General features: G+C 35.2%; 1 protein-coding gene across 5 annotated transcripts in view; it reads left to right on the top strand.

Moving 5' to 3' along the window:
• Positions 1 to 1,347: 1,347 nt before the first annotated feature.
• Positions 1,348 to 19,763, top strand: part of garz (Sec7 domain-containing protein garz) — a 170,047-nt gene continuing 151,631 nt past the window's right edge. For 2 of the 5 annotated variants that reach the window (XM_081759312.1, XM_081759310.1), the window contains exons 1-4: positions 1,350 to 1,559; positions 10,542 to 10,647; positions 15,051 to 15,150; positions 18,605 to 18,703. In XM_081759312.1, coding sequence (XP_081615438.1) covers positions 1,558 to 1,559; positions 10,542 to 10,647; positions 15,051 to 15,150; positions 18,605 to 18,703 — 307 coding nt within the window. In that variant the 5' untranslated portion in view covers positions 1,350 to 1,557. Of the gene's footprint in view, positions 1,560 to 10,541; positions 10,648 to 15,050; positions 15,151 to 18,604; positions 18,704 to 19,763 lie in introns of all 5 variants that reach the window. The other 3 variants (XM_081759314.1, XM_081759311.1, XM_081759313.1) reach the window with 3 other exon arrangements.

Below are 19,763 nucleotides of genomic sequence, written 5' to 3'. Positions count from 1 at the left end.
ATAGCTGGAGATGATCACCAAGCAGCTGAACATAATGATGACCAGTGAATGTCTAGTTCAAGCAGACCAGAGATTAAACATTATTATTATTATTATTATTATTATTATTATTATTATTATTATTATTATTATTATTATTATTATTATTATTATTATTATTATTATTGCTTATTTTGTTGTTTGTGAACACTACGACTCCTTCACCCCATGCTAGTCGACCCTTAGATTCGAAAACGACATCAGAATGAAGGTTAGTTCCTTCGTCGCACTATGTACTGGCCACGTGAGATTTCAGGTTTTTCGCCGAGTTTACTATTTGTATGTATTCTTCGTATGTGAGAGGTTAACCTCCACTCGTCATCCACAAAACACCCACAGGCACAGGTATTCGCTACTGAAAGGGCAGGCGAACAACATGCAAATGAAAAAGTGATCGAATGAAACAAATCTTTCAATTTTATTTCCCATGGTTATGTCGTGAAGGCTAAAGTAGACAGTGATGATGATAATGAATAAAATGGTGGAATGAAAAAAGAGAACCTACGCACATGGTGTTTATACGCCACAGAGCCCACTTGATGCAAGTTGGGATCGAACCAAAGACCCCACGCACAAATCTTAAATAAAGTTACTCTCACTACCCATTCCATGCCCAAAGGAGATTAAAGAAAAAACTAAAATATTTCGTGTGGACTATTAGGCTATATTTATGGGACAGAGATAGACACTACGCAAAATCGACGAAAAAAGACTCGAGGCTCTTGTGGGTGAAAAAGAATGGAGAAAATTTGCTGGGTTCGACAAAAAACGAATGAGATAGTGTTACGAATAGTAAGAGGAAAAGGAACAATATTAGAGGAAGAGAAGATAAACTAGTTGGGACGTCGGTTAAGAAGAAACTATATCATAAGGAACTTGAGGGTATAGTGGAAGTAAAAAGACGGAGAGACAAAATATACTACAATTGGTGGTTCGTACTAAAACAAGATCGCTACCTCAAATTGAAGAAGATAGCCGAGGATTGTGGTAAGCGTCTTAATTTGCGTCAACAAAGTGCGCAGGAATAGCATAATTCCTTATTATTATGATGATGATATGTTGCTTATATCAATTAACTGCTTACGCAATGCTCTTTCTTCTGATACGACACACTTAACCTATATCCTAAATTTTAAAAATGTTGGTGGACTTATTCCTTACTACCTCTTGCTTTGCGTATAGTTTTAGTAGGAAATTATCCAGTGGCAAGTGTTGGAAATCTGTAGTTTGAGCTGAGGCTCTTGCATAGGAAACTGTTTCACCTGTGCCGTATACTATGGTCTGTCAGCTGACAGTTCTTAAATCGCATCGCGTCGCTACTAGCGACTTGCTTATCGGAAATCGCGCTACGTTGGAGAAGTTTACGTGTCGTATGGTATCATGTATATTAGATTATACGTGCAATGAGAGCATAATATAAAGAAAGCATTTGTGTACATACGTGTACTTATTAGGTAATCGAATTTGTACTGTTTGTGATTGAGTTAGTTCCATATGTAGTTACAAGAAGTAAACAGCATGTAAGTATGTCATGTAAACAAGTGTGTTTTGAAATTATATGAATGAGTCGAATAAAAACAAAGGGTGAACTTTACAGTGCCCGCTCCAGTTGGTGTCCTTACGCAGATCCAAGAAATTACACTCGATTAATTTTAACCAAAGGGATCCGGGCTGCCTTATCCCGTCACGGCATTACTCGAGCAGACGGCTCCACCAAATTTTCACACATTTATTGCATTTTCCGATTTCTTCTTGCAGAGCATGCACTAAATAAAGAGCTAATGAATAAAGCACGAACCAACTTGTGCTAGGTGGCCACTAAAAGCACGAATGCTATCTAACCGAGTCAGGGCAGGAACGCAGCAGGGGCCCGAGCGGAGCGAGTGGGTGCGTCCGTAGGAAGCAGGCGCGTCACCGGCGGTGACGTACGCATAAACAAGCATAGTGGAGAAATACATAAAATATCCGCAATAATTTTCACCTTCAAAATCACTTAAATAATCGTAATAACTCTTACTTTCAAGATGGCTTCACTAGTTTCCCGGAACAGAAATTCGTGTTTTGAATTTTTACTTTTTCCACACTTCGCATAGTTGATTTTACGTTTCAACATACCATGATGCTGCAAAAAAAATTATAATATGACGCTCTTTATCACACAATTCTTTGTAATAAAATCGTATGTTTGCATTATATCCATCTCAAATGTCCATCGCTAACACGAACAGAACCTTTCCGTTGCTTATTTCCACCTTTTTCGCATTCTTGTATTCTTCCGCTTCAGTAAATAGTTACACTTGGAATACGTTCAGTTCCATTGAAAATGTATTTCAATATGATATCTAATGACATAAATTACTTATATTCACACTCTACTTTTAGGAAAAGTGTTTGACAACGTATTTTAACTATAAATTTTGTTTTTGGTAAAGCCGTCTGCTCGAGTGAACCCTAAAGTTTAGCCAAAACGTTAAACAGTATTAGTCACTTTAATGTTAACGCAGTACAATTTATTCACAGAGCTCAGATTTCAGTGCAGATTGAGAATAGAGGTACGTGCATAAATTCATTATATCAGGGATGCAAATAAGGAACACAGTTTTACTAGCCCAAGAAAAAAAAAAAACTACTAGCCCACATCCCACAATAGAAATAATTTACTTACCGTGGGTACAATATTAAATACTCGCCCGCACCGATAAACCGCTTGCCCCAGGTGTGTGGTTATTTGCATCTCTGCATACACCGGCAACGTTTGGGAGGTGATTCCTCACACCAAGATAAGACAAAAAGTATAGACCAACCTGGGTGCACAAATGCTTGCCTTTAAGAGTTATAGGCTGCCGAAAACATGAAAAAATGAACTTTAAAGGTCCATAGCTGCAAAACTATGGGACCTACCGTAGTGAGGTCAAGACTTCACTGAGGAACTAGTATGTGCGCTATCCAAAAACATGTTTCAGAATCCTAAGGTATTTGCGCATCATTTTTTATAGAGGGAGTTTTTCTACTGGCATATAATCTGAAGTATTCACCAACTACCTCTATAAAAATTATTGCAGATACACCGCATGATTCTGAAACTTAGTTATTAGGATAGGGCACATATTAGTTCCTAAGTAAAGTCTTGACCCGACTGCGGTAGGTCCCATAGTTTTGGAGCTATGGACCTTTAAAGTTCATATTTTCATGTTTTCGGCAAGCTATAACTCCGAAAGGAAGCATTTGTGCTCCCAGGGAGGTCTATACTTTTTGTCTTATCTTGGACAAAGGAATCAATCACGATAATAATTTACAACAGCTACTTCTCATCTCCCGCGCACGTGGATACTTCTTACTGTTGCACTACCTACATAAATGATTCTATATCATGTACAAGTGCTAATAAAACACAAAACAAACCCAGATCATGTTCTGTTCACACTCCAACATGGAGTGCGAATACAGCGTGTTCTATTACCAATTGTACATGATATAGAATCATTTCTGTAGGTAGTGCAACAGTAAGAAGTATTCACGTGCACGGGACATGCGATATGTTTTCAAATCCCCCACACAGTCATACAGTAAGTACAAAAATACGTTGTACTGATCTTTACTTGTAATATAATCGTCAAGAGTCATTTCAGGACAAAAAGATAATCAGTTGCACAAGTGAAACCATTATACAAAATTATATATAAATCGGGAAACTCCCGCCTTAGCCATCGGGAAAATCCTGTTATTACTTTAAATGCAAAGCAATAACGGGAAAATCATTATTGCTTGGCATGTAAAATTTTGTGGTCAACGTATCATAATCAGTACGCTAAATCTGAGGTATTAAATTACAGATTTAGTGTGTAGATATCATTCAATTAAATTAAAACTGAATGTTCAATCCAAGGTAATGTTGGAAGCTACGTAGACAGTCGATAAATTTTGCTAATATATATCAATATATTTAAGCAACCTTGGCTTCTTCATAAAACAACAGGCATTCAGGCAAGCAGAAATATACAATATGGTATCATTTCGTATGTTGAGGCTTAACATCCTTGTGCAATACCGAGGTTATCAAGGAAAATACTTTCGCTTTAAGTGGCATCCGAACCGCTACTTGGTTTGTGCATGACAGAAGGGTTGTGGTTCGACCGAGAATTGAACATGGGACACCTTGATTAAAAGGTAAAAAGGAAATAAAACTAATGCAGATGGTTTGATATGTGGAACATCACCATAAAGTTCACACGATTTAAAGCATTTTCTTTATTATTATTATTATTATTATTATTATTTGGTTTAAACCAGTTTTTTTTTTTTCTTTCGTGAAACAACCAACTGTTTTAAAAGAGCCAACCCTGTTTTATAATGTGGATTATTGGAAGAAATCCTTTTATACTTTTGGTATTTTGGTTAGTTAATAGTTTGAAATATGATACTTTGATAGTTTGAAATAGTTTACTTATCGTCGTAATTCACCTAACTTGGCTTCTGCGTGGTGGACCTGGAGGGGAACTTGTGTTCTAGAACCTTGCCTGATCGAAGTATCCGAAAGGTGTGTAAAAGTGTCCGACTCGTTCCAGTGAGCGGTCTGAATAGCGTACTGGCAGTGATGATATTGTCGGGAATACAGAAACTCAGTGATGTGACACTCAAACAGAAAATTGAAGCAGAAGTTTGAATTACCAGACATTTGAAAGCACAAAACGTTGGGGTTCCAAGAAACCTCTTACTCACATATAATAAGGTAGCAGTACAAAATGCAAATTGTGCTCCATAAGCAAGCCGTGATGAAGTGGAGGCAGTGTGTAAAGTGATAATAGAAGTATCGCAAAGCTGTTTTACACGGAAGTCATGCGATGTTATGCCATATAATATTTTCCCCCCGCTAGTCTTGTTTGTGTTTACCCACTGTCGCTAATGTACCTATTCCCTACGGACGCACCCTCACCATACTGCTCGAGCTCCCTGCTGCGCTCGTGCTCTGATTCGATTAGCATTCGTGCTTTTTAGTCGCCACCTAGCATAAGTTGGTTTGTGTTTTTAAGCTCATTCGTGTATGATGTATTGCAGTTTTTAAGCCATATGTGCAAACGCTATATTTATAATTAGCCTTCCTAAAGTTAATCCGTACCCATTAATGCAACTCCTCCCTTAAGAAACACTTTCTAAGGCAGTAAGGGTACATTTGGTTGTAAGAGAAGTTCATATTTTATGAGTATGATTAATAAATAATTCCTTTGGGTGCAGATTAAGACTATCTAGAACCAGGGTGGATTGATTTAAATCAGTCTGATTTAAATCACGATTTTAATCAAGATTTAAATCACTTGATTTTTTTAATAAAAATCGTTGATTTAAATCAAATTCCGAAATGAATTAATTTAAAGTGTAAGTAAGTAAAACCCGTTTCTCTTCTGTTATTCCGATTATGGAAGATAATAATCATAATACAGTGAGACTCAAATGTATGTAAGCACAGCATGAAACGAGTATCATGTGGGAACTATCAGGGAAAATCCCGTTTGAACGGGTTACGGGTGAATCCTGCTTTCTTCTCTTTGTAACACAGGGTTTTAAAATTTCTGTCCCAATGGGGAAATCACCATGGACATTTAAGATGAAAGCTCTTTTGTGTTCATGTCTATTTGTTTGTTTCCAGATAAAAGGGGCGTATTTAGAGCGTTCGATCCCCTCTCCGAAACAAAAGATTTTAAAATTTTTGGGCGAAATTTATGTACTAAATATATAGAAGTTCCTCGGGATCGTAATACGATAAATTTTGGATGCGTTAAAATATCGAATAATACTTTTGATAAAGTGGATACTTGACCCCATTGCAGAATATGCCGCGATCTGCGATGTGATCGCAGAAAGTTTGTCGCGCCTGTGCAGGAAAAATTGTAAGAGGAAATAAAATAGCCAACAGAAAAGTATAAAAACGTGCCTGCTATGTATAGATGTCTTAAATGCACGGACAACTCGCATTTGAACTGTTTTTCACGTCACATGAAACATATTTTTAACAATCACAAGTGTTTCTTCTTCTGGAACTGATCATCTTGATTTTTTTATTTTGGAATTCCTGCAGGGAATTCGTGTTATTATTCAGTTCAAAATCTCTTATCATCGCGAATTGTGTCGAGGAATTTGGAGCTTTAAAATATATAAAACGATAATTATGCCTGTTGTGCTGTATGGTTGTGAAACATGGTGGCTTACGCTGAGGGAAGAACGCAGACTGAAAGTATTTGAGAATAAAATCCTGAAACGAATATTCGGAACCAAAAGGAACGGAAATGAGAAATGGAGAAAACTTCATGATCAGAAACTGCATAATTTATACCATTCACCAAACATTGTTAGGGTCATCAAATATTGGAGGTTCAGGTGGGCAGGACTGTAGCGAGAATGGAAGAAAGTAGGAACGCTTTCAAAGTTTTAACTGGAACTCCAATCGGAAAACGACCATTAGGAAGACCTAGTCGCACATGGGAGGGCAATATTAAGATGGATCTCGCAGAAATAAAAATACAAAATAGAAACTGGATTCAGTTGACTAAGGATAGAAGTCAGGAGAGCTTTTGTGAACATGGCATTGAACCTCCGGGTTCCATAGGTCATAGAGTGAGTTAGTTAATTTTAGGCGAAATTGATGTACTTTATATGTATTTCGTGCCACTAGCTAGTTCCAATTGTTTAAAAATATGCCCCTGCCAAATATCAGTAACTTTCGTGAAAAGAAAAGTGTCATGTTGATATACATTGCTGTACTTTTTCCTTAATGCTTAAGAAACATTGTTTGGGATGGAAATAGGTTAACGATTGGGATTTAATTCAAAATTAAAACCCAATACTTTCACTTAAATGACATAATTAACATTTAATACTAATTCCTAATGTTTTTTCTTCTGTTCGCGACTTGTATCATACGAAGAAAAAGATTTGATTTAAATCAAAAAAATCGATTTAAATCAAAAAAATCAACAAAAATGATTTTTTTGAAAAAAATCATGATTTTTTTCCACCCTGTCTAGAACACAAAATAAAATTGTTTTATTGGTAGACGTGAGGACTTACTAAAGAGAGATAAATGTGCAAACCATTTTAATTGTTGTTCATTTTACCTAGCCTGATAGACAGGGTTTGCCCAAGTGGGCCCAGCCCGAGAAAACCCACCGGGTTTTTTCGGGTTGGACCCACCTGAAGAAACCCATCTTAAAACCCACCTGGGTTTTTGAGCTTTTTGTTAATATATTATTGATACATTCAAGGTGATCATATTGAAAGTGATTTTTATCAGATTTTGGACTTTCCTTGGGCGAATTGAATGTTTTCACGTTAAGGTATACAACAACATTCAACACAAGACCTTTATAAAGTTCTGAATGCACTGAATGAATAAAAAAAACCTTACCTTAGCTTGAGATTAAGTAACAAATTAATGTATGGATTATGCTTATAGCCTATTTGAAGGAAACAAATACAATTTTATACTTTAGAAAATACTTTCCGTTAATAGTGTGCTCGCCAACTCGGCGACGCCGAGGGACGTTGTCCCTCATACGTTTGACGCGTTTAAAACCATAGATGCCGGTACTACCAGTAAACATGTAGTGCATTTAGTAAAACTATTAGTATTATTTCTTACCTTTGATGGTAACACAAGTATTCTTCAGTAAAATTTAGTTTTCCAACAACAACAGTTTAGTGCAGTTATTTGTAGGTACTCTTCAAATAAGCATTCTGTAGAATCAAGACCAACAAAAGCGTAAAAATTCGTCAAATTTAAAAAACTCGATGCTCAGAGTTCCGAACTACGTACCGCTTACTATTTCAAGTGCTGAATTCGAACTTTCGTACTAGTGGAAGTTTCGATGTACAGTAAAGGGAGCTGTATTTTCGAGGGAGGAGGAAAAAAAATACGTACCGAAAGAAGTTCTCGGGAAACTCCCCCAATTGAATGCACAAAGCATCGGAACTGAATACTTCAACAATAAAACTATTTATTTTATTCTGGAAGATATTTAATTTCATTTAAGACATTCTGAAACATCCTAACTATATATAAAACTACATGAGCTGATATAAATTATTGAGCACTTCCTGTAGGGCTACAATGATTAAATTTGGCATGATGGTAGGTTTCTGGGACTAACCGACAGAAAAATTGCCAAAAGTGAATATCTTTAATATTTAGGGGTCTAAAAAGGGGATGAAAAATTTCCCCATGTGGAATTATGGGCCTTTTTTTGGACATAATCTCATGTTTTAGGTACTTAGAATTGGAATAAAAACTTGAAATTCGGTATGCTTGTACGTTTTCTTAGCAGAACCTAAGTAAATCAGTAAAAATTTAAAAATCCAACTTTAGAGTGGTTTTATAGGGAACTGAAATATCTTTCCCCATGTTATTTGTATGGAACACATTTTACACCCCCAAATTATTGAGCACTTCCTGTAGGGCTACAATGGTTAAATTTGACATCATTGTAGCTTTTCGGGACAAACCCACAGGAAAATTGCCAAAAGTGAATATTTTTTAATTTTGAGGGGGTCCAAAGATTGGATGAAGAATTTCCCAATGTTATTTAAATGGGCTTTAAAAAAAAAAAAACTTATAATCTCATGTTTTAGGTACCGGTACTTAGAATTGGAATAAAATCTTGAAATTCGGTATGCTTGTACGTTTTTGTAAGCGTTACCTAAGTGAAACATCAGAAATAAAAATTTCCAACCGTAGAGTGGTTTTATGGGGAACTGAAAAATCTTTCCCATGTTATTTATATGGGACGTCTTCTACACCCCAAAATGTTTAGGCCCTTCCAGCATGATTAGAATGATGAAATTTGGCATGATTATAGCATTCCAGGACTAACCGACAGGAAAATAGCCAAAAGTGAATATTTTAAATATTTTTAGGGGTCTAAAGGCTGATGAAGAAATTCCCTTGTTATTTAAATGGGAGTTTTCTTGGGATACAAAATCTTATCTTTTAAATAGTTGAAATAGGAAAAGAAATGATAGAACTGTGGGTCCAAGAGATGCGAGGCCGTAGGCCGAGCGAAGACAGTGTGTGGGGGGCGATGACCCCGGGTGGGCAGATTCAGGAAATATGAACAGCAAGTTCACGAAATTCACTGCTGATGCAAAGGGCAATAGATAAGAAATGTGAGGCCGTAGGCCGAGCAAACTCGGGGACCTGGGGGCAGAGCCCCCAGCTAGCCAAAAGTTAGTTTATTTTATAAAATATGAAGTATATCTTTCTTAAAGGTCTTAAATTAATTTTCCGGAAAGATCCCTCTTGCAACAAGTGCTCGGGAAATTCCCGTAATTGAACGCACAAGGTATCGAAAGTGAACTACAACAATAAAAACCATTTATTTTACGCTATTAAATTAATATATTTGGTGTTCATATTTGGCAAACGTCACTTAGGCTTCTGGGATGATTCAATCTGCATTTGTTCGTTCGTCTGCTTGTACCACACATACTACAGGGAATCACTTCCGGTCTTTTAAGTGTAAATTTTCAGAGTACAAGCACGAGACACACTAAATTTCCTGTATAGATTTTGGCGCCATACCAACGTAAAATTTCAAAATGGTGACAATTTATTTTTTTTCAAAATAGCGGGTATGCACGCTACAAAGAGCAATTTTCTGTATTTTAAGTCGAAATTTTTAGAGTAGAAGCACGAGATACTCTAAATTAGCTGTATATATTTTGGCGATGATCCAACGTAAAATTTCAAAATGGCGGTCATTTTTTCAAAACAGCAGTGATTAGAAAATTGTTGCAAGTTGTGACAATGATAATCTTGAAATATAAATTACATTTTAACACTTTTACCCCAAAGACATTGAAATATTTTGATAAAACCCAATTAAACCCGAAAATACCCATATGGGCCCAGGTGGGTTGGGCTTTTTCAGAAAAACCCGGGTTTTTTCAAACCCTGCTGATAGATCAAAACAATTCTTCCCCACCACACACATTCGCTTGGAGTCTAATAAGCACGTAAATATTTTAAAATACTTAATTACAAATAAATAAATGACATATAACAAATCGTCTAATTATAGAAAAAAGTCACCTAGACATAGAACTACACCAGGGTAAACGACAGAGTCGTGAAACTGTCTGCCTGTATTCCATTCAACGAATATTTAGGGGAGTTTGTGGTGCAATTAGTTGATACCCATGCTTTTGTCTCTTAAGAAAACATATCTTGTGTTATAATTGTAAATGTAATGGAATTGTCGTTTATTTGTTAGTCGGAACTTGTGAAATGATAACTGTAAATAGAAATTTCATATCATTTCACGAAAAGAAGCCTTAATGAGTCATGAAAGTAAATTTGCGCGTAATATTGAACGAATGTACCTAGGTACATGCCCAGTCGTTTGGGATTGTAGCGCGAGGAAGTTCAGTTCTGTTTACTCTAGTGTAATACTTCCATAAGATGATGTGAAATTGTGACGTTTGAGGTAATTATTTTCCTTTTTAAATCTTTTCAGGTCTACAATGCTTTGCCCAGGTCATGGAATTTACGTGGTGCAGGGGGAGATGGCCATTCTCCTCACAGCGATGCGTCGTGCCAGATGGTCATCTCATTCACATCAGGTATAGTGCAGTTCTCACTTTTCATGCTTTAGGATTTTTTTTTCTTTAAATACTCACCCATAGAATATCAAGTTTGTAATCGTATGATTCTTCTTCATATCATTATTATTATATATTAGATATACTTACTGAAGAATATATCAGGACTTTTATGGCGAAAACGTTTTTAATTAATATCCATGTGATTCAGTAGTTAAGGAACTGATACTTTACACTCTTGTTCAAATAATAAACGAATACAGAGCTTTTATTATTATTATTATTATTATTATTATTATTATTATTATTATTATTATTATTATTATTATTATTATTATTTGACTTTCTTTAAGTATGTGCAAGGTGATTGTAGGCAAATGTTTAGTTCTTTCTATAAGTCATCTGCAAGATTTTCACCTTCAATAAATTTTATCTTCTACGAATTGTTGCATCTTTTAGATACCGGTAACGTATTGCGTAAAAATGTAGAACAATATCCAGTTATATTGTTTCTGTCTAAGTATTTAGACACTTGTTTGGTTTCTTGTTTTTCAAAGGATACTTTTTCAGTTGAAACGATGCGTATTGTCACTCTTTTCCGGATTGCCCACCTTTCTATGTTGAGAAATAACTTCTTTTTCCATTCGCATCAGCAGTCGTTGATACTCCTGCAGTGCTCGTTTTAACATCTTCGTATCCCAGAACGCGTAGTTCATCAGAACAATACATTAGTTGGTTCCATGTGCATCCTTTTCCCAGGTTTTTCCATAACAATCAGAAATTGATGGAAGGATATAAACACTGTCATCTTTTTCGCGGACCATCACACCCCTCATCTTAATCATTTATCTCCTCTACCCTATTCCGTTTTTCGTATACTAATTTTTAGTTTTACTGTTATTATATATCTACCTATTTTCTAACGTAATTTGTTTTATGTATTTTTATTTTTATTATTATTATTATTTATTTATATAATTTTATATATCTTCCATACATTTCTACTAGCTTCTGTTAGTTACACATTAAATATCATGTAGGTATCAGATTCCTAACATAATGGTTGTAAACAGAAACACTAGTAATAGGCATTTAACTTTCAAGTTCAGTGTCTCGCCGTCAGACTTTAGAAAAAGAAAAAAAAATACCGGTCAATAAAAGTACGCTATATTGAATATTGTGACGAATGAAAGTATGGCTAGATCAGAGCGTGAGGAGATATCAAAGAAGAAAAAAATAATAGACGGAGCAGAAACCATGGCATGTGAAAAATTACTGTAGACAAATATCAGGTACCGTATTTTTCTTCTTGAGTTTTTAAATTATAAGTTTTTCACTTTCTTTACCATCTTAGTTTCTTTCTATCTCGTTGTTTCCATATTGTGCAGTATATCACATTACAACTATCGTGTCCTTAGGTTGTGAAGGGAGAACGTGTAACAGGTCAGTAATGGAGTAAATATCGATAATTCCATTGTAGATACTTACCTATACTTTGACCTGTCCATACATTGTTCTGTTTTAACATCCAGGCACAGCTTTAGGTATAACAAACGTTTTAATATGACCAGATTTTATTTTTTTCTTTTGTCTAGGTACTGCATCGGTCGTCGTTTATACTAATTTTTCAGGCTTTAAAACGATCAACCCAGCGATACACCGTGCTTTTGGACTCTGTAAAGTCCCCAAAACTGCGGATTAGCGTGTAAATTTTTTAAAATTATTTTACTCCCTGTTCCAACAAAAAGAAAATACTGAATTTTTGAGATTTTATAGCATCTACCATAGCGACAATATAAATGCCTTTAAATCACGTCCGTACTTCCGAAGCTATTAAATCAAACTCACCAAATTTGAGTGAGATCACTAGAAAAACTTCTTAGGATTTGTTCAGTGCCGATAAATGTTATCCAGAGTCCACCATTCTGTTATTGTCTAGAAATTCCCAGAACTTTGTAAATATCCGAACTATAAGCTGCTGAAAGTTCGACACACCGGTTTCTAAAGGGTCCTAGATTGGACAGTATGTAACCTAGCTCAAGTAGTTCAGCGAATTATGCTGGAAATAATATGTACACTCATGTCCAAAATTTTTGTTGCATGTCTATAAATATGTTGTTGTAGGAATATAATTTGATAACGAATTCGTCCAGTATTTCTTATAGTGTTAGTGTGTGTATAATCGGCAAAGACATGTATGTAGTAAATTTCATGTCAAAAGAGCAGTAAATAAGAACAATAAAGCGAAAATAAAACTTTCTTGTCCATTTAGCAACATTTTGTTTTACTCATTCTGATTTTCGCATTTATAATTCTTTTCCTATGAAATTTACCACAAATATACATTTCCCGATTATACACATAAGTATCAGTATTAAAAGTACCCTGCAAAATCATTATCAAATTATACTCTTACAAGAAGACAGTTATAGATATGCGACAATCATTTTGGGCATGAGTGTACATGTGAATGTTTGCGAATTGTACCGTACGTATGCAACAGGTTTTCAGAGTAAGTTTATTACTGGAAATTCTTCTGATATCTTCGAGAATCCATTGCATATGTTTTAAGAATCAGGTTGTAAATAGAATACCTCACATAGCTCTGTACGAAATGAAGAAGAAGAAGAAAAAAGATATTTCTTGGGTGCGGTGGCTTAGTGGCAGAGATCTCACTTATGATTAGGGAGATCCTGATTCGATACCAGAAAACATGATAGTGTAGTGGACAAAAGTCGTGTTATGGATTTTCTTTTCTGGAGTTCTGTTTCGTTCCATATTTCCATTTTGTTAGTTCTTCTATATTCGTTCACATCATCCGTTACCTTTACCTAAATATACACACATTTCAGCGTATTAATGTTCTCATATATCTGCCTATTTTCTTTGATTTTTCAGTGTTAATAGTTTTTATTTCGTGAATGTAAAATGCAAAACATTTCTCAAGTTCGGAATATTTAAACCTAGTAGGGATAGGAGAGCAAATTCTACAATATTATTAGTGAAAAAAAAAAAAAAAAAAAAAAAAAAAAGCGAATGTAAAAGCTCATGTCGTACTTTTCTAGCATAGCTGTTAATTACTGTCCACTAACAATTTGAAGAGAACTTTAATTCATAAGTAACATATATGCATTTGTGAATTTTTAATCCTGGTGTTGTGATATTGTTAAGTGTTTTTCAGAATATTTCTGGTGTCACTTTCTCTTTCATAGGACAGTACAATAAAACTAACTTTATGGCCTATGGAACCCGAAGGTTCAATGCCGCGTTTACAAAAGCTCTCCACTGACTTCCTTAGCCAACTGGATTCAGTTTCTACTTTGTATTCCTATTCCTGCGAGTTTCATACTAATATTGTCCTCCCATCTGCGCCTAGGTCTTCCTAATGGGCCTTTTGATTCGTTTTCCAGTTAAGACTTTGAAAGCGTCCCTACTTTCTTCCATCCTGGCTATATGACCTGCCCATCTGAGCCTCCTAGACTTGATCCTAACAATGTTCGGTAAACCGTATAAATTATGTAGTTCCTCGTTATGAAGTTGAAGCCATGGCCCATTCCCGTTCCTCTTGGGTCCGAATATTTGTCTCAGGATCTTGTTCTCAAATACTTTCAGTCTATGTTCTTCCCTCAGAGTAAGCGACCATGTTTCACAACCATACAGAACAACAGGCAGTATTATCGTTTTATATATTTTAAGCCTCAGACTCCTCGACAGAATTCGCGACGATAAGAGATTTTGAACCGAGTAGTAACACGAATTCCCTGCTTTTAGTCGACATTTAATTTCTTCGTGAATATGGTTTTCGTCCGTTAATATTGATCCTAGATGTTTGAAACTATCTACTTTATCCAAAGTATTATTTACTATTTTAACGCATCCATAATTTGCCGCATTACGATCGCGACGAACTTCCCTATATAGGACAGTACAATAAATCATCATAATGAAATAGACAAATAGAGGAATACCAGTAAAGTAGAGCAACTGATCTTGAGAAAGGTCTCGTGTAGATTGAAATATTAAGGTTAATTAATACATATACATTCAAAACCAGTGGTACAAAGATGAGTCAGTTGTTCGTATATAATACGTACCCTATAGCTTCTATAAGTAATTTATACGTTTTCGGTTAGTTGCTAAGGTAAATAAATCATTAAAAATTGAAAGTAAAATCTTCACAGTTTTTTTTTTTTTTTTAAAGAGCACGTATATTATGTACTTTTGCATGTAATGAAAATCTACAGGTATGATTTTTTAGACAGATGCCCTGATCCCTAATACGTGGTAACATGTATACGTAAGATAAAACTAAGATTTTACCATAATACATATGGAATATTAATAAGTTTTTGGGTAATCACTTGAAACTGATTCCAATGCCGCAGTAAATACTTTTACTTATTTATGTATTTATTTTTTTGAAGGATGAAGAGCAAGATACTTTAATACGAAGCTTTACAGACCTGAAAGATGTTCTTAATCAAATAAATGACTTGAATGAACTGGATCCAAATCAATTTTTAGGTAAGTTTGTTAGAGTACTTAGTTGTAAGATCGTTAAATCAGGGTGGGCTGGTACATGAACTCTGACATATTGTAATTAGTCAAATATTTAGAAGAAACATCTTATTTAAGGCTATATATTGTAGGTAATAAATTTATTTTTAATTGTTATTATATTAATCCATTACAATCATGATATATATTTTTTGTTAATTTCGTTTATTTATTTATTTATTTATTTTATCATTGTTTTGAATAACCTAAGTCGAATGAAAAATATCCAACAGTAATATCATTTTTACTATTTTATCGGTATGATTTTTATTTAAAAAGATCAGTAAGGAAGTTTGCAATGTTGACTGAAAATAGTGGCTTGCTATTTTAAAAGGATGAATATAAGAGTGGTATTAACTCTAGTCTCTGTTTTCGTTGGGAAAATTAATGTACAGTTTACAGACTTTGCTTATTATGTGAGAATATTAAAACGTTTAGATATCTTTTTTACATTTCACATAACAAAAACTTATTTTGCCTTTTACTGGATGAAAAGTTACGTCGAGGCTAAATAGTTAGATCATACCTTTGGCGTAGGAGGTCCATATTCGACCTATCGACCTCCTACGCCACGGAGGTCCATATTCGATATATGTCATTCTAAGTAACCAACTTCGACTAATGGTCAGTTAATTTGAAAGTACGATTTACTTGTGCCTTACGGAAGTATAAATGGTGGTTCGGGTGCTTAATCGCGCGTTCCACTCCTGGTGGAAGCATAGAACTTTCTGTAGTGACTTAATGTCGTGAAGCCATTGAGAAGGCACATGGATGAAGAGCTAGCGAATAAAATTCCTTTATATACTTACCTCGTTCGGGACACAAGAAATCTCAAAAACTAGTGATGGATAACCATCAACTTTGATAAGGATGTACAGAGTCAACAGTTAGAATTTGAATTCGGTTTTGAAGGTGATATTCAAACCGAAACTGGTAGAACTAGAAGTCAACCATTCCCGTTTTTTATGTTGATCGCTGTAGAGTTAGGAAGGGGTAGATGACGAGAAACGCTTTTCTACAATTAAGTAAGCGTCCAGAGAATGTATTAAATCTCTACTCTAATCTCAACTAAAACCAGAAGTGGCAGAAATCAACCAATTCCGGTTTAACATTAATCGCTATAGAATAAAACCGACAAGTGAGTTTCGTATCACAATGTGAAACTACGGTAGATTTCCAAACTATGAGAATTCAATATTCAAACTTAGCTATAACTACAGGTTGCAAATCATGTTATAGTAGTAAGATCGAAGATAGAACCTGTTACTCGGATACTGAATCAAAATAAATGTTACTCGCTGTCCCTTACTGTTTTTGTTCTATGGTGATAAAGGTTAAAACTTGAAATCGTTAATTTGAACCACTTCCGATTAAATAGAAGGTTAAGAGAGAAAATAGAACCTATTCCAGGGACACTGAATCGATTACAAAAAATCGGTTCTTAGTATCTCTTACAGTTTATCTTCTATGGAAGCAGTATTGAAACTGCAACTAGTAAATTCAACCACTTCCGGTTTTGGTAGTGTTACTGGTTGTATTGATATATTTATATACTGTTAAGGCACTGTATCGTACAGAAAAAAACAGTTTGTCACTATCTATTACACTTTCTGTTCTATGGCGACAAATGTTGAAACAGGAAATGGGAAATTTCACCCATTTCCACTTTGTGAATAGAGGGTTAACGGAGAAGTTGGAATCTATGCTTGGGAAGTTGAATAAATTGCAAAAAAACACATCTTGATATTTCTTACCCTTTTTTTGCTTTTTAAAAATGGAAATCACTATTGAAACAGCACTTCGTAGCAAATTTCAAGCACTTCGGTTTCGGTAGTGTTGCGGGCTGTGATGATACATTCTCTTGAGACCCTGAATCGATTGTAGAAAACAACTTGTGGTTGTCTATTACCATTTTTGTTCTGTTGCCGATAGATTGAAACCGGAAATAATTAATGTAAACCGCTTCCGGTTTGAACAGTGTGTTAATGGAGAAGATTGAATTTGTTCTTGGGAAGCTGAATCGAATGCAAAAAACTGCATCTTAATATTTCTTACCGTTGAAGTTCTATGGAAATCAGTATAATAGTAAACCGGAAATAATAGTAAATTTGAATCACTTTTGGTGCTGGTAGACCTTGTGGATAGTCATTGTATGTTCCTTGAGAAGCTGAATCGAATGCAAAAACCCGCCTTTCGCTGTTTGTTACCGTTCTCATTCTATGCCGATAAACGTTGAAACAGGAATTGGCTAATTTGAACTTTTTCGATTTGAATAAAGAGTTAATGCAGGAGGTGGAATCTCTTCTTGGGACGCTGAAAAAAAAAAAAAAAATCTTAATATCTCTTACAGCTTTTGGTCCGTGAAATCAGTATTGAAACCTGAAGTAATAGTAAATTTGAACCACTTTCGTTTTGGTGGAGTGTTGCGAATAGTCATAATATATTGCTTTTGTACACGGAATCGTTTGAGAGAAAAGAAAACTTTTCGCTATCTGTTACCGTTCTCGTTTTATGGCGATAAACGTTAAAATTGGAACTGGCTAATTTGAACCACTTCCGGTGTATGTAGCGGGTTAACCGAGGAGTTGAGCCTATTCTTGAGATGTTGAGTCGGTTGCAAAAAATTGATTTTTGATATCTCGTACCATTTCTGCTCTTGATACATGTCAACACACGGATGGACAAAGCCGTTCTGTAAGACTTTCGACACTTATGCATAGCATAGTTTGGAAGTCTAATAAATAAATAGGGAGAAGTGGTTTTCAGCAATGAATTAAGCTTCCGAAGGATATATTCCATCTTCACTCTAATGTCTTTATTAAAACCGGAAGTGGCAAAAAGTCTACTACAACTACGGTTTCAATATTAATCTGGGAAATTCACGCCATACAAACCAAACCTCTTCACGTGCTGTACACTTAGCAGTGGTACTTGTTTTCAACATAGTTTTTAATTTTATAATTAGCGTTTCGGAAACAGTATGACTTCAACGACAAAACTGTAGGATCTCACTCTCACACAACTAACTTACTAGTTCTCACGATGTTATTGGTAGTAGCTTTTCATGACAGAACTCTATAATAGTTGCACATTCTCAGCCAAGTATGTGCCCACGAACTTAAAAAAAAACACCATTTGTAATTTTCTGATGTGAGGAATAAATTTACAGAATTCGTTGCATACATCATGGAAGATTCTTACATATTGTAAATTGGTAGTTATTAAAACATTGTTTCGAAAGGACCGTAACTTGCTAATTCACACACGATTAGCTAGAATCAGTCATTTTTTTTTTCTTTTAGGAACAGAATGCATATAAAAAGAAGTTAGAAGATTGCCTAATTCAGTGAAAAAATTTAATTCGAGTAACTCGACATATTCGTCCAAACATTTACAGCAACTGTTTAACTTACTTTCACAGGTCCGTTTCTTGAGGTAATCAGATCAGAAGAAACAACAGCACCTGTTACAAGTTTGGCTCTATCAGCTGTCAATAAATTTCTTTCGTATGGCCTTATAGGTAAGTTCCATATTTTTATGGTAAGAGATTAATATAACTCTATCCATCACGACTCTGGAACTCACTAAAAAAATAATAAACATTTCTGACCAGAGTATATACACTTGTTTATTAAAAACTAAATTACAATGTAACGGTATCGACAACTTAACATTGTTTTCATCAGACATTAACTGAAAGAGATATCTTAGAGCGTAGATATTTATACTAAAAGTGAAAGTTCTTGTGTGCATGGAAGATTAATATGTTTCATGCAAATATGTTTACTATGTGAAAGGATTGTGTCGTGTGGAACAAAAATGTGTGACAACATTTGGAAATAAGCGGCAGATATAAAATGTAGATTTAAAAAAAAAAAAATCATAAATAAAGGAAAAGTAGCTAGAAATATAGTTTGTAGTATTCATAATCTGAGACATATAAAAACAAGTATTTGGTCTAGGAATTAATTCGTGCGGTTGGTACGCACACATTGAAGCTGTAGTACAAACACAAAATACATAAATACCTTAAGAAAAATATTGTCCATCGCTAGCCACCACTTTCGCCCATCTGTCAGGCAATGTACGGATTCCGTGGCGAAAGAAGTCCTCATCCTTGGAAGCGATCCAGTCAGAGACCCATGTTTCGATATCTTCTGAAGAAGTAAACCGCTGTCCAATCAAATCGTTGTTCATGCAATCGAACAAGTAGTAGTCCGAAGGAGCAACGTCTGGTGAATACGGCGGGTGGGGTAAAACTTCCCATCCGACATTTTCTAAATAGGTTTTGACCGGTTTTGCGACATGTGGGCGAGCGTTATCATGTTGAACAATAAGTTTATCATGTCTGTTCTCCCATTCTGGTCGTGTTCTGGCCAGAGCTTGCTTCAAACGCATTAATTGTCGTCGATAACGTTCTCCATTCATAGTTTCACCCGGTTGCAGCAGCTCATAGTACACCACACCTTTCATATCCCACCATATGCACAGCATAACCTTTGCACAGTGAATATCTCGTTTTGGTTGTGATGGACCTGGTTCACCTGGTTTCACCCAGGCCTTTTTTCGTTTAGGGTTCT

Source organism: Thermobia domestica, chromosome 5 (genome assembly GCF_964235325.1).
Source record: "Thermobia domestica chromosome 5, izTheDome1.hap1.1, whole genome shotgun sequence".
In the NCBI taxonomy this organism is placed as follows: domain Eukaryota; kingdom Metazoa; phylum Arthropoda; class Insecta; order Zygentoma; family Lepismatidae; genus Thermobia; species Thermobia domestica.
The sequence above is the reverse complement of the archived record's forward strand: the minus strand, read 5'-3'. Positions and strand labels throughout refer to the sequence as shown.